Source organism: Corvus moneduloides, chromosome 1, assembly GCF_009650955.1.
Source record: "Corvus moneduloides isolate bCorMon1 chromosome 1, bCorMon1.pri, whole genome shotgun sequence".
In the NCBI taxonomy this organism is placed as follows: Eukaryota; Metazoa; Chordata; class Aves; order Passeriformes; family Corvidae; genus Corvus; species Corvus moneduloides.
In genome coordinates, this window is record NC_045476.1 from 22,206,547 (window position 1) to 22,231,139 (window position 24,593).

The 24,593-nt window shown below is 35.3% G+C and overlaps 1 protein-coding gene across 1 annotated transcript in view; it reads right to left on the minus strand.

Annotated features, from left to right (window-relative positions):
- MALRD1 (MAM and LDL receptor class A domain containing 1) overlaps positions 1-24,593 on the minus strand; it is a 240,940-nt gene that overhangs the window by 86,668 nt on the left and 129,679 nt on the right. Inside the window, exon 28 of the mRNA XM_032092895.1 lies at positions 11,720-11,900. Coding sequence (XP_031948786.1) covers positions 11,720-11,900 — 181 coding nt within the window. The remainder of the gene's footprint in view (positions 1-11,719; positions 11,901-24,593) is intronic.

Below are 24,593 nucleotides of genomic sequence, written 5' to 3' on the forward strand. Positions count from 1 at the left end.
TACCATGTCCACTTGGGTTTTGGATATATCAATAAATGGAGACTCAACAACCTCTTCGCACAGCCATTTCTTGTGTTGGGTGACCCTCACAGTAAAGTGGTTTATTGTGTTCACTTGAAATTTCCTGGTTTTTGAATTTGTGCCCCTTGCCTTCTGTCAGTAGGCACTTTTGAGAAGAGTCTAAAACCCTTATGTTCACTCCCTCCTTTGCACTGGAAATGATGCACAGGAAAATTAAACAACTTCTTTAAGTCATTCAGTGGCTTAAATAATGACATAAATTAGGAAATCGCAGAGCCATTAGCAGAGAGTAAGTTTCACATCTTATTTCACTGCATACGAAAGGGGTACGTTATCACCATACAGGAGAGTGACTTTTGAAAATCTGTGGCTTTGTGACTGATCATATTCCATACGATTACCTACACAGAGCAACATTATGTTATGTTATGTTACTCTATCATTTATATTTAGGACTTAATTACAGTTATTGGGTTTTTTTTAAAAAACAAGCAACTATATAATACTTCAAACATACCATAAACCAGCATTTAATAATATTATTAATCTCTTTGGTTATCCTAAAATAAAACCTGTGATTCTTTTATCTCAAGAGGTGTGAATGTCATGAAGTCCAAACACTATTTATGTATCTATGAATTTTATCCTTTTGGAGTAAGACCTTGTTTTCATGTAATTTTAGGGATACCAGATTAAATTTATGATAATGATGGAGTTTCTGCCACAGTCTTTGACAGAGAGAAATAAAATCCCTCTTCAAATTATCAGACTGTAATTAGCACAGTGTAACCAAATGTTCTAAACTCTATTTGGAATTGCGGCATAAAAAATCAACTTTCCATAGTACACTCATTCTGGCCAAAACTCCTACACCAGCTAAAAAATAAATCGAAACAAGAAATACAGTGCAGTTTAACCATAAAACGCAACTTCAGTGTCAGCAAACCCAAAGACAAGTTCACACAGAAGTTGCAGCTTAGAAGTTTCATTTTTACAAGACATTCTTCAAATATAATAAAAAAAAAATCAATTTAATCAGAAAAAAATATACTGAAGAACATATGGGAAAATATGTTAGAAACTGCTTTGAATAAGAAAAAAAGAGAGGACATTTAAACATTATGTTTTGCTCTTTCTTCTCCTCCAGTTACTCATTCCAAAAATCTGTGGGATCTGAATACTATATAGATATGCTGCAGGTCAAAAAACAACAATCCGTTCCTTTCCCAGAAAAAAAAAAATCATTATAGGCAGCAGAAAAGTCAACCCAAACCAAAATAAAAGAATACAGAATATAAAACACAAACACAGATAGGAATTGAATGGCTTATGATAACAACCAGCCTTCAGATCAGCATAGAAATACGTAGATTAATAAGAATCAGTAGACCAATTAAACCATTTCTTTTCTCATAGGTCGAAGTTATCTGGCAGCAGCACATATCCTTATAAATCAATTTCTTCCCTTACATTAAATACTTGGGGATTTAATTCTTTTAAGTTAAAAAAACCCAACCCAACAAACTGTATTTGTGGTACAGAAAAATTATAACATTTTATTATGCCTATTTACTTGGTTTCCCCTCAGTACTGCAGCTTTTCCAAAAAGCCAGGACACCACAAGAAACTAGCACAAGACATATTTTAGATGAAGTAGTAACTAATGACTTCATGTTATGCAAATCCCTTCACCAAATGAAATGGCAGTACTTGAAAAGGAAAAAGCATATACAGGATATCACTTTTCAATTAAGTACAACTTTGTAGTGATGCAGCAAAGAGCCATGTAATCTTCTAAGTAGTTTTAAGAAGCCAATAGAACTGGCTTGGCTTCTGGATCACTAAATGGTATGAAATAAGCATATTAAGGATGGTTTCTGCAGAACTTTCATTTACATACACTTGCTTTCCTTTCTACATATTTTGTTTTGGACAATGCAATTCTCAGAATACCAGCAAAGATAAGATCTTCCCTAACAAGGATACCTGTGTGTGTTTGTATACATGTAGAAAGCATGCAAGACACAGATGCTCATCATGCATACCACAAATAAACTGTGACTCTGTTGTGGATACAGCACAAGCTAGAGCTTTATCTATTTTATACCCATCTCCAGTATATGTTATCTATGGAAGACTAACCCATATAATAGACATAGAATTTATAGACACGACAAGATTCATTTGGAGAGAGCTGATAAATAAAACATTATTAACCAAGACTTTTTTTTTTTTTTCAATTACCAGGAAAGGACTGACTATGAAAGAAGTCACAAAACCAGTCTTCTTTCCTTTAAGTTTGCTACTAGAGGACAGCAACAGGTCACTGACTATTTCTCTGACTCTCTGAGTACAAGAGCTTACTTGTACCAATGCTCTGTAAGATTAAATATTCCTGTGATATCCATTACATCTAAAATCACAGAAAGAACCAGACAACTCAAATATCAGTCCGAAGCTATAGATCTGTATCGTCTGAAACAAAATGGATAAGGCCAAAAATATTTAAGTTTCATAGGTAGCACTAAATATCATAGATTTGGTGACACAGAGTGAATGTTTAAAATACTTACTAAAGAAGTGATTGATCACACAGGAAGAGATGCTGTAGTATTACAACACTAAAGACATAGGTTGTCAGAGGTTGTGTTTGGCCAACGCTTTGTGCTTTTGAAAGGCATAGGGTGACAAAATGATTATGGTTCCTAAAGGCTGCAGTGAATAAGACCTTGAGCTGTTTTGGAAGGCAAGGTGTACCTCAAGGTCAAGTGCACTGAGCTGCTGTTTAGCAAGAGACTCATCTCTGTTCTCCAAGAGAAACACACATGCTCACTCCATGCACGTACAGCACCACCATGTCAGCAGTGTGAAATGAAACATAAAATGCATATTCAAAGGAAATTAGACTTTTTTCCCACTATTTGTCTTTTTAGAAATTACAGTCCTTCCTGAGTATAAATGTTTTCAAATTAATGTTGAAAATTCACCTCTTTCTATTTTTTGTTGTTTAAATCGTTTTGCTTAGTGGAAGTACTTATACCACTTCTCTCCCCTCTTTCACAGTACTTGAGCTATAAAAAAATAATTAAAATATCTTGTTGAAAATATTATTCAATTAAAGGAAATTTAATTTGCAAGTTTCACCCTTTGTTTAAATTGGAATTTGTGAAATACACAGTCTTGGAAGGTTTCATTACTCAACTGTACTCTGAGATTCAGAAATTATGAAATACAATTTTCATCAAGCTTTTTCTTGCTTACCTAAATTGTTCAGTACTCTTTTCTGCATGACTTTTTATAGAACACTAGAATTGTATTAGCAAACCCATCAATAACGATTCTCTCCATGGATGACCTTGGAAATCTATTGCAAAGAAAACTAGATGAAAAGTTTCTACTCAAGCAAGCTAGATATAATTTCAAATAAGGTTCTTTTATAATTCTAAAACCATAGAGAATTCTCCTCATGGAATCTATCACTCAAAAGGCCATATTTAATTCAAAGATATGTTTTGACTCCAAGATAAACACTAGATCTAACAAATTATATTGACTCTCAGGAGAGACTCTGACCTGTAGATACAAAATTCTGCCAAAGCACTTCCCAAAGCTGTTCAAAGCAAGCAGTACTGTGCTTAAGGCCCCCAGATAACCTGGAAGAATAAAAAAATTATTCATAGTTCTGGAAATGTAGAATTGGCTCTGGCTCAAGCAACACAAAAGATAAGAAAATTGTCTTTAACTTCCAGTGCTGATATCATGGAGTATATAAATCCACAGGAGACAAGGACAGAAGCTTTTATATTCGATAAAGACTGAGAGACCAGCTTTGGCTTAGAGCATATCAGCAGGATAAGGATCTCGTACTCATAGCACTCATACAGGGATCTACCATAGTTTGCTTGATACCAAAGGAGACATGAGGGAGAAGCACTGAGGGCTGAGCAATGAATGAGGGTCTGGCTGTTTTAGGCTCTATCTCTTTGGAATCTGCAGGTGGTAAAAGAAAGGGAGAAGAGGACATAAGGTAAAAAATTATGACATGCTTTTGCAGAAAATTCTATTTCCCAGTAATTAGGAACGTGTTCAACCAGATAAAAGTATCTCCTGAAACAATTTGACACGTGATCTCTACTTCTCGATCCTTTTCCCCCTCCCTGTCTCTCCTCTGTGCTAATTCCAGTGTAGACTTAGATTGTACCTCAGAAAGTTCAGATGAATAGATTATTCTTGGAGCTTTTCAATGATATTTACACTACAAAGTGACTGTCAAACTGTTGCTTCCACTGTGATGCAGAATCAATCAAAGCCACTCAATCACAGCACTCTCCAGTTATCACAGATATCTTAGAAGCATCTCATATGAATATTTTATTTTTATTTTGTCCTTATGTGGTCCACAGGGGTTGTTGTGACAGACCAATGGAATAGAGCACACAGTGCAATCTGCAATTATCTGCAACAAGGAGACACTTCCTCAGCTGAGTGCTCTCCCCGTCTCCGCAGCATTGCTGTTAGATGTGAAATTCATCTTGGATGTCACCTTTCACCAAGGTGTATGATGGGTTTTATGCAGTTTGGCTGTACTGGAAGGGTGCCTTCCTTCTAGAGTAATTTGATATGAAAATGAACTTGGGCTGGGACAGTGGTCATTATTCTAGTACCATCTTTACAGACAAAGATTATAAGGTTAGAAAAAAGATATAAGGTCCATTCACCTCTACCCTGTATATTTTACTAGCCATAAAAAGCCTTCTCCTGTGGCTCATTTGAAATAGGTGGAGTCAAGAAATCTACCACTGAATAGAAGAGTAAACAAAATGTGAAGTAAATGTCAAAATGATGAGATTTTAATTTTGTGCTGAAAACACCGGTTTACAGCCATATGCTAGCAAATCAAATTATCTTTGGAGTCAGCAAATCTTCTTCAACAGTTTCCCATGAGATAAACAGAAACTTAAAATGGCGCTGAGGTCTCTTCATGAAAAATGAGGTAAAAGTTATTAATTGTTTCTCATATTCAAAATCTGTGGCAAATGCTCTCGTGCATATTCCTAATACATCTCTGAGAGTTGCAAAAAGATGGGGAACAAATATTTTGGTTAAGCTCATACATTTTTTTACATAAGCAGAAACAGAAATCCTAGTTTACAGGTATGTCAATGACTTCTAAACAGTGCAGTAAAACCTACACCATTCTGTGGTTTTCAAGCTGGTGCCATATTTCCCTTTATTCCATTTTTAAAATTTTTTTTAAGAAGGTTGTCAAATGCAATTCATTCCCTGAATCCAGACCGTATCATATTTGCCCCTTTTGTAAAAATTAATTTATATTTTTCAAACATTTCTAGAAAGTCTTAATATTCAAAGCTGTTCAAGCATTCTGACTTGTGCAAGAATTCACATCTTCACCCAGTGTAACTGGCAGCCCTGGCAAGCTGGGATGAGGGAGCCTGTATTTCCTCCTCATCTGTCCTGAGCACGTTGCCTTCCCCACTAAGTCCTTCCTACAAGGGCATTGGGGATGCCCTCTGAAAGGCAGCTATGGCTGATCTTCACATTGCCAAAAGGGAGATTATTTCCTGTCTAGAACCAAATTGTGCACATCTGTACCCTCTGCTGGTGTATCTGAGTTCAGTAAAATTTTCCCTCAAATTATAAAGTACATTCATGTTAATGTATGTTACACTAAGCCAAATTAAGATAAAGCTACCAAAATTTCTAGACTTCTCAAAATGAGCTTTTTTTCTCTGTAATGAAGGAGATTCAATACGTAGCAGAAAATTTTCAATTGACAGCTCATGATGAAATTGAAGAATAATTTCCTTCTAAAGGCAAAATCCAAATATTAGACTAACAATTAAGAATTTTACTATTCTTCTCAGCACATTTACTGAGATGTTTTAGACAGGTCATGTGATCCCAGTGCTCCATGTCAGAATACCCTGACACTGACCTATTTACAAAAACAAATGAAAGACATTGTGAATCATTAAAATATTTGAAGGGGGGAAGAAAAGAAAATTAAAAAACTGGACGTACATTCTGTCTGAACGCCAGTGAATATCTTTAGTAACTAATTTAGGTCTGGCAGCTTTCTCTGTCTGAACTCCCTTCCCTCTTAACTCAGGGCCAGATTTGTACTGAATACTTCTATTATAAGAGTTTGAACTTCTCTCAAGTGTTTGAGAAGAAGGGACTAAATTCTCCATTAAACATAAAGCTTTGTGTGATACATAGCTGAGGATTCAAAGGAAACACTGGCTTGTTTTAAAAATAAAAAAAAGCTGGCCTACGTACACAAACACTGGGATGTTTTAGTTATTGTCTCTCTGATCTGCAAAGCTAGGATGGAATTCTAATGAGAAAGGATTTTTCTGTTGAGACTTTCAAAGCTTCTTGTTTATGAGAGCATGGAAGCAAAGTTGTTCAAAGGATTTCAGTACCTTCACCTATGGTCTTTGCCATAAACAGTAGGTGAGGAGGAATACAAATATATGAGGAGAAAGGGAAATAAAAAGTTTACCGCAAGGAAATCAAGCTTTTTTATATTTTAAGGAAAATATCTGTTCTGCTCAATTTGGTGAAGAAATTTCCTATTAATAGATTGTGGAATTTTTACTTTTCTTTCTTTTAAAAACTAAATATAATTGTAATTCCACTATCCTATTTACCTTAAAGAAGAAAAGGTTGTGGAGTCTGATCCCAGTCAACTGACAAAAATCACTGGAGCTGTAATGGTTCTTTCTTATTCCAGGACTTCTATGGTACTGAATTCCCAGGCTATGAAAAATTATATAAATCAACTAAATAACAAAATATTCTAGAAATTTCTGTCAAATTAATTCAGAGTTACGATTCTCTTATTTTCATTTTACCTTTCCTTGTTAGTTTTTGAGGTGGTGCCCTGGGATGCCAGTATATATGATGTGGCTGAATCATGTTCATGTCCATGCTTGCTGCTGTGTATCTGGGAGTACAAAATTCCTTTTCTTTAAAATTACAGATGCACAAAATTCAGACTTCCGTCAAGAGCATGTCTGACAAGTTGTGCTCTTGATTCACTCTTATATGACAGTGAGCCATGAGCTGGGAAAGCAAATCAATAATGTTTGAAGTGCTCTTTAATGATAGCAGACCACATTATCATGAAGTTAAATGTCATAAGTGTCAAAAAAAATTATCATTAGAGTTTATTCTGTATGACCATCATAGGTATTTTACCTTTTTATTAAGGTGAAAATTGAGACATTTTTTTCCAGCCTGCAAATAACCTCATGCATGGTCAAAGTCAATTATTAAAAAGCACAAGAAAAGATGACAGTAAACTCCATTCAGGTTACATAGTTTCAGTAAAGTTGTATAAAGAATTATTGTACAAGAAGGTGAAAAAAATAACAATACATCAGTTAATTTAATATTAAGAACAATTTTTTCCAGCTGTGATGTGACTTCACTATTTTTCAGATTTTTTATTTTAACCTGTAAAATAAAATGTATCAGATTTGGAATTTAATTTATTTTTATTATCAGAACATAGCTTACCCTCTCAAAACCAACTGATAAGACTCTTTTATATCTTTGTTTTTCTCCATCTTTGACAATATTTCCTAGAGCTCATATTTCCGACAAACCCACAGTTGTTTCTTGTCCTTCATTTCCATAGAAATTAGTGAGACCTGAGGAAAATGAGCCTTGGAGGAAGGGGCCCCAGAAGCCCAGATCATACTAAATAGAGTAATTTGTAGTATTCTACTGATATAGAAGCTGTCGACAAATTAATTTTTAAAAGGAAATAGTGAAAAGATTCTCTGTGATCAGTTGAAAATCCTCATATAAAAGGAGCTATGTAAATCACAGCTATGTAAGTGAAGATCAAAGAATCCACCTCAGTGCAGATACTCTTATGATGTGTACAGCCTATAAAACACTGTATGGAAGCAAGCTGAAGGAAAATACATGTAAAATAAAAAAAGTATTTAGGTATATTAAGCAGTGATACAACCATTGAATATTACTGTACTGCAGAAAGCAGATCTAATATTCACATATCAAAAATATCGCATGGGCTGCCTGTCTCTTCCTTTTTGCTGACTCGAGTGCATAATTTCTGCAAAGAGGCAATTATTTTGTTGTGCTGACTGTAAACCATATTCCAGGAATACCATTCAGTAGCTTCCAAAAGGACAGTCTGTGAGGAGGAGGCTATCCCAAAATATTTGAAAGCTCCAGAATTGCTCTTACACTGTTTTTCACCACTAAATGCTGTCTGCTGAGAAGCAGCTAAATATTCCGTTTTTTCCCTGTGCAATTTAAGGCATTCTCATTTCAAATCCATTCTGTTTATTTTAAACCTGTTTTCAAGTTTTAATTATTTTCAATCTCCCGTTTTTTTCTGTGCATGGTATATTCCACTGATTATGTAATTAAAACATCCAGGATACCCATAATATATAAGATTTTAGTTCAGCAAAATAAGATCAAGTAGAAAACACAAATATGGCCTCAGTTGTCCTAGAGGACCCTTGTAGTGTGTCTAGCCCAGCAATTCTACATCTACCAACACAGTACATGGGTAAGTGCTGTAAATCAAGTAATTTTGTTGGTAAGAAGCCCCTGTTCCCCATCTTTGTATGCTACTCTTTTTTTTGAGTTTGGCCACAGTGAGATTGTGTTTGCTGACTTTTAGCTTTGTTACAACAGACACAATAAAACTGTGAACCCTGTGCTGCAAAAAATGCGATCTACATGACATGCTTTCTCTATCCTGAATGCCCCAGGCTTGGTGGGAAATGTTATTTTTGAAAAACTGGCAAAAAGTATTTTGCTTGTTTGTTCTACAAAGGTAAAGAATCAATAACAACAAGAATGAGAAAGGTCAGACCAAGCTCCTTCATGTCATCATGCCAAAAGGAAGGTCAGCATTCCAAAAGTGTTGAGAACATTAAGCAAGCAGGCATCAACTTGTGGAGTAGAAGGCAAAAAAATCATATACAGAGCTGATGTGAAAGGCGCTAAATGATCCCCTTTTAATTTTGGTTTGAGCCTAAGTATTCTCCTACAGATAAGAAAATCAGGGGGTAGAGGTGGGGTGAGGTGTGGTGGGTATGGGCTGTTTTTTGAGGTTTTGTTTGTTTGTTTTGCTTTTTTTACAAACATGCATGAAGATACAGTTAAAAAGCAAACAAATTATAAGCCTCTGATCCTGCTGAATAGCAAAGGCATAAGCATAAACACACTCCCACAGGATACATACACCTAAACTTTAGTGATAACCCTGCTGTACCTAGCATACACTACCAGAGATGCTGTAAGGAAATGATTCCTGAGTGTAAAAAGACACTATTAGAGTGCAAAAGCAATGACCATGCAAGTGACAGCTCTACAAAGGATTACCATCTTGGGTCTCCAACTTTCCTAAACCAATCTTTAAAAAGTTTGTGTGCATATTGAGCTTCAATTGTACATTTCAAACTTCTATGAAAAAAGCCTCCTCTGAATCATACATCTTCATAAAACATAATTATCTGCAAAATACACAGGAATATGACCATGCCAAAACTGTATTTGAAAGTAGTTGGAGCACTTGGTGCAACTGCTTTCCCAACAGAGCTTCTTGCTGAAGCAGTGCTGTAAAACAAATACTTGCTATAAAATAATAAACCAAGTTACTTTCTGAACTGTTTCACTGCAAAAGTATTTTAATGCAAGACTGGTTATAAAACACTGTTAACATTCAGATTTGTAGGGTCATAGACTAAAACCAATGTAAATTTCAGCAATCTTAACATTTTAAGAGATTGAGGATCAATGACAGCTTTCCAAATCCCTATTGAAACAATTTCTTTCCTTGCAATGACAACTCTGGGTTATTTCCAGTTATGCTTATATGATTACATTTTTCAGATTATAATGCAATATGTGGACTTAAGAGTAAGAAGAAATATTTTTACACTATATTAAGATATGTTGGTTGTCGGGGTCTCCTCCCCCTGCCATGGAGCCCTGGGAGAGGGGCCCTGAGGGCACAGACACGGGGCTTCCCTGCCCCTGCTCAGCCTCGTTCCCATTGGTTGGTTTGTGTTCCCTGCGCGGGCAGAAGGACCCTTGGTCCCGTGACTGGAACAGTTCCTGGGCAGAGCCCCGGCCATGGGGCTGGAGAAATAAACATCTCTGAAACATCTACCAAGAATCGGTCCATATATATTTCTTTTCCATGGGACTCCTTGTTTGGTACATCATGTTACAGTATCCCCACTGTATCAGTTGATACCATCTTTATGAACTTAACAGAGATATTACTTCTTCCTTAAAAAAAAAAAACTCTACTATTTTTATTTGCTGAATATCTTCATGAATCTGACTGAAATGAAGTGTCTAATTTGTTGTAGCCCCAAAACAGAACATAATCCCAAAAATGTGGTTTAACTAGACCCCACTGGTATGAACTAATACATGTGAACACAACTGACAACACATTAAAAGAGAGACCAGCATCCACTTTTTTATTCAAGATGATAGGGAGATATTGACCTACCATCTCTTACCAGGGCATCCTTACCTATCTACCCTTGTTTTTTAGAGAACAATTGCATGCACAACAATGGGGATAATGAAACCCTTCAAAAAAAGATAAGGGGATCACTAATGCTTATGAGCTTGGTAGAGCTTTTAAGAGTACAGCTGCCTTAGAGTTTTATTAAAGTGCAGTTCTGAAGAAGGTCCCAGATTGTATCCAGTTTCCATTCTTTGAATTATATAACAATTTCTGAATCAAACTCTTCATTTTTTAGATGAAACTAAATCAAGAGATGTTCTTCAGAAGTTCATTTTTCATACTTGCATTGATAATGGGCATCCAGTCTATGGCAGGAGAGTAGAGCTTGCTCAAACAACTTCCACAAAACTAATTCAGTGTTGATATGTGCCATCAGATATGATCACCTCAATCAAAAAAATCACTTATATTCTGTCACACTGTTTCCTACAAGACAGAAAGACCACACACTTTCCTGAGAGAAGCCACGATTTATCTACTCAGTATTTATCTTGGGTTTGGGGAGTTTTTTTGTTACTGTTTGTTTGGTGGTTTGTTTTGTTTGGCTTTGTTTTTGTTGTTGCATTTGTTGTTTTTAATAAAGGCAAAATTCGTTCCCATTTTAGCCTATGTTCATAGAGATATGAATTAAATAGAGTATTCTGTGAAGGAGTCAAAATTTTATTTTGCTGGCCTTAACACTTCAACTGAACTCGGAAAAAGAATATTGATAAAGGTTCATCTGTAGCCTCCACTTATTTTTATGGCAAGAGTCTTTATAAGAAAACACAGAGGCCAAAGGTTTCATATTATATAATGTGACACAGTTTGTATGAAATGGTTATATACAACATCAAAGACTCAATAACTTACCAGTGTATTAAAGAAGGAAAATTCTTACTCAAAACAAAATAAATAAAGGAAACAAAACCTTAGTAATTTCTTGGATTTATCTGCCATAACTTAGTGTGAGAACACTGCATGACTGCATGTGCAGAAAAGAATATTAAAGTTATAGGAGTGAAAACAGTTTATTCATAACTGATTTTATGAGCAGTGAAATTATGATGAAAACAGTAAAATGATGATGTATTTAAAAACAAACAAGAACTTCCTCCATCTCATGTAGCATCCCTCTAGAAACCTCCCTCATGAACTTACTTGTGGAGCAGTTGTTGAACTCTATGTCATCTATCGCTGCTCCTCCTCCCAGGTCTCTGGTACGAATGCCTTCAAAGATTATTTCAAAATTCCTTAGCTTCCCCAAGTGTAACTTGACATTGTTCCACTTGTCACCATGATTTCCTGATTCACTCCATATTTTCACAATCCCATCATCGGTCTGAAATTTGAATAAACAATATATAGTAAGATACATGTAAATATGGATTATCAAACACAAGCTTTGGGGGGAAAAAAACCAAACCCAAACAAAATGGAGAGAAATCTGGAAGACACCCATGCAGTTGTGTCAAGAACTGGCAAACAGGTGCTTTGCTAGGATAATAGGAAAGGTAGTGAAATTAGAGGAGCACTGTGCAAATAACAACCATCAATAGTAGAGTCTCAGTAGAGAAATTACCTTGTGTGTGATTGAAATGCAAAACCATCCATTTTGTTAGAGTTGTATTTATCTTTATACAAAACTGTTCTTTGTTTTTAGAATATATTACTAGATGCAAGGCTACTCTACCATTTTAAATTGTATCTATCTATCTTTAAAAAGTTGTGACAATGGTGATAAAGGGGGAAAAAACTAACCAATATGCGATAAGCATAGATTTAGTATAGCTTATTTGAAGGTAAGTAAGAGTACTCTGACTTTCAAGTACACTGATATATTTTAAAGCTTTTCTTTAGACCTCCTATCATACTACCTATCTGGCAAGTCATCAGCAAAGAACATGTTTCATTTTATCATAGTAGTGTTAGAATGCAGGTGCACCAATTTTCCTTGCTGTGAAGGAATGACACATCTATACAATGACATCACAAGGAAATATTTGCAAAAGTTTTGTATATGTCTAAATCTATTTTTCTTTATGAGTGTCTGACTAACCATCCAAACTGTAAATAGGATTTTTTTTCTACTCTTTTCTTAGCAAAAGCCATTAGTACTCTAGCTAGGCTTTAAGAAAAACACTGTGAGATGCATCAAACAGCTAAATATAATGCATAACAAAGGTTCTAAGACTGTAGTACATGAACAAGCAAAATCTAAGAAAAATAGAGGCAGCAGTAAAATAGGCAGGGAAGAAAATTAATTACATTTCTTTATCCGTGGTGAACCTGTTAGATCAGATTTATGTTAATAAGGTTGTCTTATGCATATTTATGATGGGAAAATGAATCTTGGTGCTGTAGATATGGTATTCTGAATAAGAAAGGGCAGACAAGCATGCACACAAATATTACATTTGTTGTTTGTGAATCAGGGAACTCATAGCATTGTTGATATCTTTTAGAAGGAGGTCCTCAGACCTAACAAAGCGTAGAGACACTTGTGTGGCTTGGCAAGGGTATTCTGGAAAATCATAATGAACAGTAAAGGAAGTTTTGAAAACAATGACAACTTTACTTTAAAATGCTAAACAGGAAAGAAAAAACAGGGATGAATTTCCCTAACTTCGTGTAAAGTTGTAGGTATCCAGCTGGATAACTCTATTTCTGCACATAACTAGTGATGTTAGACCAGTGGTGATAGCAGCCCTTTATAAGTCATGTTTGAGCACACAAGCACCTACAGACACAAGGACCTACAGACACAAGTTTAGGCATTGCTTCTTCAGTTATGTCTCATTTGTTTAAAGCCAATGGCATAGTCCACTACAGTGAAAATAATGTAACAGGACCTTAGTGGTGCTTTGCACCACTAATTCCAGAGTTGATGACTACTGGTTATGATTTTCTTAAAGTATTTCTCCCAGTGAGACTCCTGACTCTATGTGCCATCACATCAGGGGTCCATTCTTTTAAAAGAGTCATAGCACCATAGATTGTCTCAAGTTCAAAGGGACCTGTGATGATTTTCAAATCCAACTCCTTGCTTCTTGCAGAAGTACTTAAAACTAAACCATGATCAAGAGCATCATCCAGATGCTCCTTGAATTCAGGCATGCTTTGTGCTGTGACCACTTCCCTGGGGAGCCTGTTCCAGGAACTGACTACCCTCCCAGCGAAGAAACCCCTTTTGGGCCTACAGTCAATGCAGTTAAGGTAGACTGGAATCAGAATGAGAGTAAGACCTTTTGTAAGACTTCTATGTACACTTCAGTGTAGAAGCACAGCTTAGAGGACTCATTATTAACACTGTGCTCAAAAAAAGTAGATACAGTAATTGAAGCTGATTTCAAAAGTGGTAAAACAGAGTGGCAAATTTTAAACTTACTCCTATTATACCTGTTCATCAAATATGTAGTCAACAACTTATTTCAATAACTCAGCTATATCTATTCCATTGATTCTGATATTTTTGAATAACATCCAAGAGAGTGTTTCTTATTATTAGGGTAGTTTTTTTAGTCTGCAAACATCTTCCACCTATTCATGACATAAATAAAATTTATGGTTATGAGTTACACTTGGTCTGTTGTATTCTCCAACATAGAATACAACCCCAAAACTTAGAACAGATGCACTTTTAAACATTTAATCCATTTGTTGTATATGGACCCTCTTCTCTCTGAACTTGAGAACTGTTTGGAATACAAATAATTTTCACAAATATTATTTATAATAAATCACTGATTAATTTTACAAAAGTAGCTCAGTGCTGTGTATTAGTGGTGAATTTAGGAAACTTAAAATGAAATAGATAATAACAATGCTAAATGATAAGGGACTTGCCTTACATTCATGCATTTGAGCACGATAGAAAAATTCAAAGTTTGTACCTATCTGAACATTAAGCCCCAAAACTATTATAAAATTAGATGTATTTAAGTTTGGATGTATGGAGATAGGTGGAGCTTTTTAAAATACACAGAGATATATTTAAAATATATTTAAAATACATATATATTTATATATACATATATATTTAAAATATATTTAAAATACACAGAGATATATTTAAAATACACAGAGATATATAAAATCTGGGTGTGTTATTTGTTGCACAGTTAACCAGAGTACGAGCCTCATGTCTGCTGCTAGCCAGATCTTGATTGATTTCACATTATATTTCATTACATGACATTCTGTTCAGACTAACGTTGTGTTTATCACATCGATTTTTGAGTAAAGAATGCTACAGTTACAAGTGATAGGGATCACATATTTCTTTAGAAATAACCACATAAAAATGTTGTAGCAATCAATTTATATATGGTATCATAGCCATAACGTATCAAATCTTTATGCAATTATAGGCACTGGGGTATTTTTTATACAGTGAGACACAGAAATATTTTTTGTTAAGAAGAATTTTTGCAGATGGAAACTTTATGGCAGTCTCCTTGCACTTCACAAATTAGTGAATGTGAGCACACAAATAAAAAGCAGAAGAGACATTTCTATTCTTGCCTGGGTTCCACAGATGGAGTTCCTATACAACAGGAGCACTTCAAAAAGCATGAAAGGCTGATTTTTCAGCTGCTCAGCTACGGCTCTACATATGAAAATCAAAAGCATCCCCATCCACTGCATAACTGTATGAAAGCTGTTCCAATCCAGAGTGCAAAGTCCCTTCAAAGTCATAAGCTCTACACGTTGTCTGCATCAGACATCCAAGAGGAGGTGGCAAAGGGAGAGACAAGCAGTAAACTTGGCTTTCCTCTTCTCCCCAGACCCAGAGAGTGAAGCTGGCTTGGCTCAGGGCTGTAAGCTATACATTTCTTGATACATGCTTGGCATGAGAGGATCATTGCTTGTAAGCTTTGCAAATTCCATTTCATGAATTATTGTTTTGTTTTCTGTATTCTCCAACCTTCTAATCTGTCTTGTGCTTTGGCACTTCTTTCATATCTTTGGAATGTGTTTGCTTCTAAAAAAAAATATGGCCTGAGGGGGTATGGAAAAATTATTCTGTGCTTTGACCTGCCCATTGCATCCAGAAATCCTTCGATCTTTTTCACTCTGGTATACATATACTAATGTAAAGGAAACGTATGTAAAAGAGATAGATGACAAGCAGAAATAAGCTCAGCATAGAGGAGGCTGGAGGCCAGTATCACCTTATTTTTCTGCTTTTAAGAGGTTATTCTTTTGCTGACACCTACTCATAGTTAGTGTAGATTGCTTGTCAGCCTGGGCTGGTTGGCGGCAAAAGGCCCAGTTGAACTTTGTGCTCTGACAGGCTGATAAAAGGTGGCTCAGATCTGTGGGTTTGGTGGACAGTCCTGTCTATATGTTTGTGGGTTGACTGTGCTGGCTGTTGGTCAGGGCAGAAATCTCATTTTCCTGCTAACCCTCAGGAGTTTAGCTGCATGTAGGCTTTATGCAGGCAGAAACAGTTAAAGAGGATTGTTGGTCATACCAACAGGATGATTGGACTATGGGGTACAATAGAACACATCCTAGTTTCGCATATGTATTTATCCTTTAGAATTATTTCTTCCCAGTATATGGTCTACTATTTATTAGTGCAGACTATTACTGGGAAATACCACTACAAAAAAGATCTGGAAAGTTCCCCAGAACATAAATTTTACAACCCGTTTTGTAATTCTGTGCTTTTTAATTCCCTAAACTCAACTCAAGAAATTCTGAGACTTCAATATTATTGACAGATCACGTAAAAAAAATTGTCAGTTCTTCCCAAAAATACACACCAAAATTGCTAAAAACAGATGGTGTTTTCATTTAAGGCTCTGAAAAGTTATTATTAATTACACATCACTGCCCTCTGTGGGTTGAAGATAGTGAAAGGTCAGGCTGAGGTGAGGAGCCATCATTAAGTGAAACCTGACAGTAAAGGGCATATTTTTACATTGATTTGTGGCAGTGGGTCCTAGTCTTCCACTGGCACATCATGCTGAGTAATAAACACTCTCTGAAAATGGCAGAATTACTTCTAAGAAGGCCACAACCTGTTTAGGTCTGTAGGTCTATATGCCTAGACTTATCAGAAAATTTGTATTCATATTCAGAGAATTTTTATCTGCTTTCTGATGGTCTGAGGGGAGTTATTTCTTAATGATTTCATTCCATTGCAATTCAGAATCTTTCTCATGCTTGTCTTCATCTGAAGGATGATCTAAAGTGTTTATAGCTTCTCTTTCGAGCACTTCAAGGGGGAAGGTACAACTTACAAGGCTCAATATCCTCATTAATTCACCTGGGGATAGTAAGAATAAAGGAGGGGAAGGATTTCTTTCTGTCTTAGAATTCCTTTTATTTTGTGGCTGAGTTTAATATTTTTCTATCCATGAGAGACAACCATTATTCTCAAGGCTACATTTCTAACAGAGTCAGAACAATATTAGGAACTGACACCAAAGCATTCACAAGGAGTGTGTGATTTTCCCTTACAAGATATTGCAAAGAAACTTCCTGTGAATACACTTTCTTTCAGAGCAATACAGTAAGTATTCCAGATGCAATTATAAAGATTCTTCTGTGAGACAATCTTCCTAGTTGCATCTGCAGTGAAACAGAAATGAAACACAGATTTTGTTCTTGATCTGCACCTCTCCTATTCATATTCTGAGCTAGGTTCAAAATATTTCCCTGGTTCCTTCCCATCAGATATTTATTTCAGCAGAGCCACAGGAAATGAAGCAGAGCTTACCAAATGGATGGAGGCAATGAAAGCATTTGTTAAATATTCCTGGACTCTTCGAATCAAATATACATGAGGCCTTTTTAATCAGACAGCATATTTTCAAATGATTCATCAAAAAACAATTAACTGTTTGTTATTAATTCCTTAAGAATACTTTCAAGATTCACTGTATCAAAAGACTTCCCTTACTGCAGAACCTTTCAGACCTTTGAGAGAAGTAAAACTCTTTTTACATGCTCTTTTTAAAAAATTAGAAAAAACATCTCTGCATTCAGGTTACTTTGAAAACCATATCTTCCTGACAAGCTTTGATGATCCAGAATCTTTTAAACATGATATATGTTATGCAAAGCACAGAAAAATAGTATAGAATGAGCATAATGTGACCTTAACTGTCATTGTTCTTTTCTCTAGTTTTGGATGCACTGTTATCCCTCTGTTTTACAGGAGTATTTCAGGAGGACAGTTTACTTTTCAGGCATTTCTTCTTGGTTTAGAATGAAATGTATTTTCATGATGTGCAAATGAAGTTAATTAATAAATCTGGTTTTAATGAAGTTTTATTTTCCTTGGTGTAGAAACATTATTAATAACTTTTCATGGCTGACCAAGTAGTTTAAAACTGAATTATTCCATGATGAGGTGCATTACTTCCATGCTTCCTCCTTTTTCAACAAGGAGTGGACTGCAGTACTGAGCTTCACGTGCACATCAAAGAAACAGGAGGCAGTAGGAAGAAGAGTCACAGCTTTCCTTTATTTGTCCATAATTTAAAGACCTTTTAATGAATTTGTATTTCTCCAAGTCACAGAACAATTAATATCTTTGCTGACAATTCTAATATCATCTATCTACTTATTTCGGTTTCATTGCTTGAGAGTGAGTCCTATTTGGAGAAGGGTCTGAACACCTCGATTTGCGCTGTTGTTACCTCTGCACTGCAGTACACAGAATACTTGCTTAATTTAAAGATCTCACTTCCTAGGCTTAATTTTCTCATAAGTAGCTTGAAACAAAAGCACATTAAAATACAATAAAACTCAAGACTGATGCTGTATAGCAAAATCTCTTAAAAAAAAAAAAGTGATTATTTTATCTTCTTCACCTGAAGGTTTATTCAAAGTACACGAGAGAGTTTCTTTTTTTTTCATTTCTCAGTAATTTTCTCTTAAAAATTCCTAAAACACTATTGTTTTAAACAGTAAATTAACCCTACAGAGTTTGACCTTACTTTTTACTCAAGCAAAAAAAGCTCTACATGAGCTAAATGGTCAGAGAGTATGAAATTATCAAATGTATTTAAATGAATTAAAAATGAACTGAAGTCAAGATTTGTTCATCCAAGACTTAAAGTTCAAGTTAACATTTTCTTTCCGATCCTCTCCCCTATTTTCTTTGTTTCCTTGTTTCCTCTTTTCTCTCTCTGTTTTTCCTTCACAGTGACACGAAGAAAAATGAGAGCAGCCAATAAGGCCATGAAGATGCGAGTTCTGAACAAGCATGTATGTCCTCTGGCACACCTGTCAATCACCAGTCTGATAACAATTCAATACAAACAGCTCAGTGGTGCTTTATAACAGCAGCTATAGTTAAAATATAGTTAATAGTTAAAATAAATCAGCTACCTTATTCTAGAGAAAGGCACGTACTCTGCATTTTAAATGTAAGGTTGATAAGTGTATGCAAACAAACCAAACAAAATATTTGTACATGTTGTTAATAATGTAGGAAAATCTGGGCAGAGAAGTAGTTATTTATTATTCTGCCTTTAGCTAATGTTTTGAAAATTTGTTGCTCCTATTAAATAATTCTTGTGGTTAGTAATACTGTTGCATTTAGTAAATTGCTGCTAATTATCTGAACACTGAAGCTCTGCATTAAACATATAATTCCAAAACTATTAAGTCTTCCTAGAATAACTCTGAGACAAATAGAAAAAATTTCAATGTAGGAAGAGATTTAAAATTTATCCTTCATCATTAAACTGAAGGATGCTGCAGGATGCACGCTATGGGATTCTGAGTTTTTTGGCAAATTGAGGTAGCAAAAATGAAGAAACATCATCCAAAAAAGGAAACAATTGAACTGCAAGAATCTGCAGAGTAATGGTTCCAAAAGGCAGGAACAAATTAGGGACAAGCATGCAACAGGATGAGTTTTACTTAGGAATATGATACTGATGTGCTTACTCAAATTCCAGTGTCCTCAATGAAAATTTGTGACTCTCAACAATGAAAAGAGTGCATTAAAAGGATACAATAAAAATCTCAAAATTTTCAGTGTTATATTATGGTGGGAACCAAGCATGCTATTTAGTATGTCTCTGTCTTCAATAAAAAACAGAAAGAAACCTGAAGCTGATCAAATGACATATTGGAGAAATTATTTGATCCGGGCAATATATATTTACTACCATACAACATATGTACATCAGCATGCATGAAAATTTGGTTTCACTTTTAAGGCCAACTTAAAAAAATCAAACAATTCCATTTCCACAGTGCATTTTAGAAAGAAGGAAAACAGTGAGATGAAACAGGGATATTTCAGCTTTCGAGGCTTTTATTACAGTCTGTATTAGTCTCAGTAGGTTTTCATAATAAGGGTTTATGACAAAGTCTATCCAGTCACCCCCTTAATTTCCTCCTTTGTGTAAAGTTTTAGATGATTTTCATTCTCTGAAATATCTTTTCCCCAATTTTCATTTCTGAAATTGACCTCATTATAAAAAAGGAATATGCATTTCAGAAAAATCCCCATTCATTCAAATGAAAAAAATAGATGAATAAAAGTATACCACAGATAAAATTCCTTTTTTAAAATGCACCAATTTTGTTGGAATTCTGAAATCTCAGTGAATTCCTCCAGAGCATCAAAAGACATCAACACCTCCCCCTGCCACGGGTACCAGCACTTGCAATGTTTCTAGAAGTAAAATTCTTAAATAGTAAGACTATTCTTTCTTAACTACTCTAAATGCTGAATTGAGAAAAGTTTAAAAGATGCTTTGATAAAACGTGACTGGTAATTCACCTGGAGACAGGATTTTGTTTCAAGTGGGTACACATTGGAAGGAATGACAATTAAATTGCTGGTTAAAAAAGATGAAGTTATACTTTAAACCCACTTATTTTGGAAATCCATAACGGGAAGTAAAGAATAACTTATTGTTTTTCTTTGAATTATTCTGTGTATCTCACTTTCTTATACCTTGGGTTTATCCTGTCACAACTATTAAATCTAATAGATTTCATTATAACCAGCTTTAATTTATAACCAAGCAAACTTTTCTGACATTTGCATCCCTTTACGTTCCTGTGATAGTATTTCTATCAAATATGCTTTTATGTACTTAGGTTCTTAAAAAATACATCTTCATCTCATACGTTATCCTTACTGATTAGAAGACAGAAATAAAACAGCTCCTCATTGTAGAAGATAATTCATTAGGTACTTTGTACTACATCCTCTCTTCATTTCCCAGCCCTCCCAGCCCTTCTTTCTCCTCAAATGCATACATTTCTTCTTCATTTCCTCTCATAATCCACCTTTGTTTGATTTTGGGTTTTAGGTAGCTTAAGGGATACAATTTTGATTGCTTGGATTACATTTTTTTCCTTCAGTTCTGTTGCTAAGTAATAATAAGCATCAAAGCCACTTGATAAGACCATTAGCATTTCAAGCAACTTAGTTGTTTTGTCTCAAACCTTGTTATACCTTTTTTTTAATCACATTTTATAGGTCTCTGGATTGTTCCCATCTCAGAGTTGAGGCAACTGTAATATTTTGGAAAAGAAAAGCTTCAAAGAGAAATAATCACAGTTGCAAAAAATTCTAGGAAGACTATGGACAACACTTACAACCCTCCATAACACCAAACAAGGACAGTGTGCTAAATGTTGGGCAATGCTAGATTTCTTGGATTATAAAATGAAAGTAACCCCTTACTTCTACTGACAACCTAAATAAATGCAGAGCATATCGAGTAACAGGTGTAACAGAACAGTTTGTGGATCAAGATCATAAAAAGTTGTTGCAACCTCAAACTTGTCATGTTTTTCCTTCTATATGGAATACTCTGAATACCATATTGAAAGATGGGATGCAAAAGTCACTTATCAAATTTCAGCTTTTTTTGTTCACCTTTAACTTTTTAACCCATCTTCTCCTTCTTTTCTTTTTTTCCCCCCATTAAGGTTTTCCTTTATCAGTTTGGATATGGACTGAGAGAAGGAAAACAAACTTGTTTTCCAAATAGGAGGAGCATACCCCTAACAACTCTAGGACCAATGGTGACATCCATGATGCATCTTGACCTCAGAGCACCCACTGGGAAGGACAATGGCAGGGCACAGCCATTGTGCGTCTTGGAAAATCTGCATGTACAACAAGCCACAGTGAAACTGGGACGTGGGTAAAACTCATGTCTCAGGTCTGCAGATCAGACCAGACACTGCCAACGAGTGTTTGTCCAGGATGCCTTTTGGAGAAAAAGGATGGAGAAAAACCTTTTCTTTCACATGCCATGGATCAAAGTACCATTTGAGTGACACAGGGGGCAGGCAGAAGCTGTGCTAGCAGGACAACTTTTCTCCTCTGACACTTTGATAGATACTTGGTAAGGCCAGAAGCATTCCATTCGCAGTGCTACAGTGTTCCACAAAGTGGGAATTATGGCATCAGCCTGTGTGAAAGTCCTCTCAGCTCTTCAAAATGTGAAGATCTGCTCATGAAGAATTAAAGAATTGTCGTTATAGCTGCCTTGAAAAATAAAATCCCCAAGGCAAAACCAATTCAGCGGAACAAAACATCTGGAATCTTCCAGAGATTTTTTTTTAAGTCAATATTTCAATTTGGCAATTCACATTGAATAACACATTGGTTCTCTGTATGATACTGAATGGAACTAGGAAAATATATCTTTACCAGAATTCTGGTGAGGCAAAAATAAAATAAAAAAAAAAGAAGTACATATCTCTGATGTAAACAAAACATACTTAGAAAAAGTAAGGTTATTTTAGGCAGGACCATGTAATTAAAAGATTAGTAATAATTTTCAACACCAACAATGGTAATTCTTAATTCTTGTACACTGACATTAAAAATTTTAATGTTTTACTAAATATTTAATCTGTCACTTCCTCCAAATGACAACTCTGCAGGACAAGGATTGACATGAATATTCCCTACTAATCATCAAAGTGCATCGTATGCTTTTTCAGATGAATGAGAGTGATTAATGTCAGTCAGGTGTCGTTCCTACTTTGATGCAGTGGGATGTTCTCTGGGGTATAACTGTATTTCTTTCTTTGTGACATCTAATATACAGCCTATTTTTATTCTATTGGAATATTCTTTTCAATTGGATTGTAGCTTTTGGCCTTGTATAAATACAGAACAGATCCTCTGGGATATTAGATGAACTGGACAGCCTCAGGGGACTCAAAATGCTGAGGCTGAAAAAAATAGTATGTTCTTTATATAGTCAAAGCTCAATTAAGTATTTTAAGCTTCACTGAATCGATTCTGAACAAATGAGACATCCTAAAGAGAAATGCTCAAGTCCTGTCTCTATAACATCTAATGGATATGACTATTTATTTCTGAGAGTGCCAAAGAACCAGCTATCTGATTTAATTTTTTAATCTGCAGTTATGAAATATATTCTCTACAAACTGAGGGCTCTTATAACTGATAGATATTCCTATAATAAAACAGTTCTCTATCCAATGGCCACCACCTACTATGTTGAAGGACATATGAAGTTACAAATAACTAAATACACATAGCACAGCAGAGATATAGAAGACAAAAATTTGCAGACAGATTCACGCGATCTTGGTGTTTGCATTGCCAGCATACATATTAAAAATTTACATAAGTATATGACAACATTTACTGAAATATTCAAAATTCAAATATTTATCCGGCGACATGCCTGATGGCACCCAATATTGCTTACTGAAAGGTATAATATATAGTTACAAGTCTACAGGAAGCTGTAGGGAAAGTAATAGCCACCTTCCCTCTTGTAGATGATTGCTTTACAATGAGACAAATCATACTTAAGATTCCTTTTGACATGTGGAGTAAAAACCCACCATCAACAAAGAGAGGCTAGAGTGACTGCAGCAGTGGCTGCTCTGGGGGCATCTGTGACTTTAAGTAATTGGAATCCCATCCAGATTGGGACAAATTGCATTATAACAGCAAGTCCTGTCACCTTAACATATTTCTTAGAAAAAACTCCCTGATGGAGAAAGTGCAGAAGTCTCCTTCTAAGATGTCTTTCCTATGGTAAGAGACACAATTTTCCAGAGAAAGGCAAATGACTGATCTAAGAACAAACAAGAGAACACGTCAGCCACACTTCAATATGTATAAGAGAATTTGTAATACCTTTCAACCTGTCAAACACATACAAATGAAACCAAGGTAGAACAGGAAAATCAGTGGCATTTTTTTCTCTTCCATTAATTTTTTTTTTTGTTTTCAATTAAAATCCCTCAGAGGTCCTTCCATTTTTTTTCCCCCCATGCAGCAACTATTACATTATCCACTTCTGGTTTATAGTTTCAGGAGCTGTGATAACTTCAATTCTCCGGTTCCACTTCTTCAGTTTTCCCCTAGATCTTGCAGACAGTGCAGAAGTTCTGTCTGTGTTTTCTAAATGGATTTATTCCCTGCAGCAAATAAGCACAGAGCTAATTATCAGAAGAGTATAAACCTTTTAGTGTGAACTGAGGAAATATTGCAACATTAAAAAAGGCAAATCAAAGAAAAATATAGCCACTAAGTGACAAAACAACCAAAAATAAGAAAACTCCAAGGGATTTTTGGAAGAATGTACCTTCCCCACCACTTCTACAGTAGAAATTCAATTTCATCATGTCAGTGTGGAAGGACAGATTTTAAAATAATGTTTAAGAATTTTCTACAGCAATGGCATCCTCTGTGTAAATTCTGTAGCAATTAGATTGGCATAGTCAGAAAACTAAATGGTATGCTGTAGGGTATTTTATTACCATTTACCATGATGTTCCTACTTTGGTCTTGCCACATGGTCATCTCTACCTTTCTTTCTTATATGACCACATCTTCTGTGGATATTATTTGTAAAACCACTCAGGTTTTCAAATGCATACAGTGAAAATTCTCTTGTCAAACTCTTTAATATTGGTCTTTTCAAGACAGATGGTCTCTTTAACCATTACGGCCAAAAGATTTCAGATCTAACCTGAATAAACCCCTCACTTCTCTGAGAAACAAATCTTGGTACAACTTGGAAGGAGGGGACTGCAATTTTTTAGA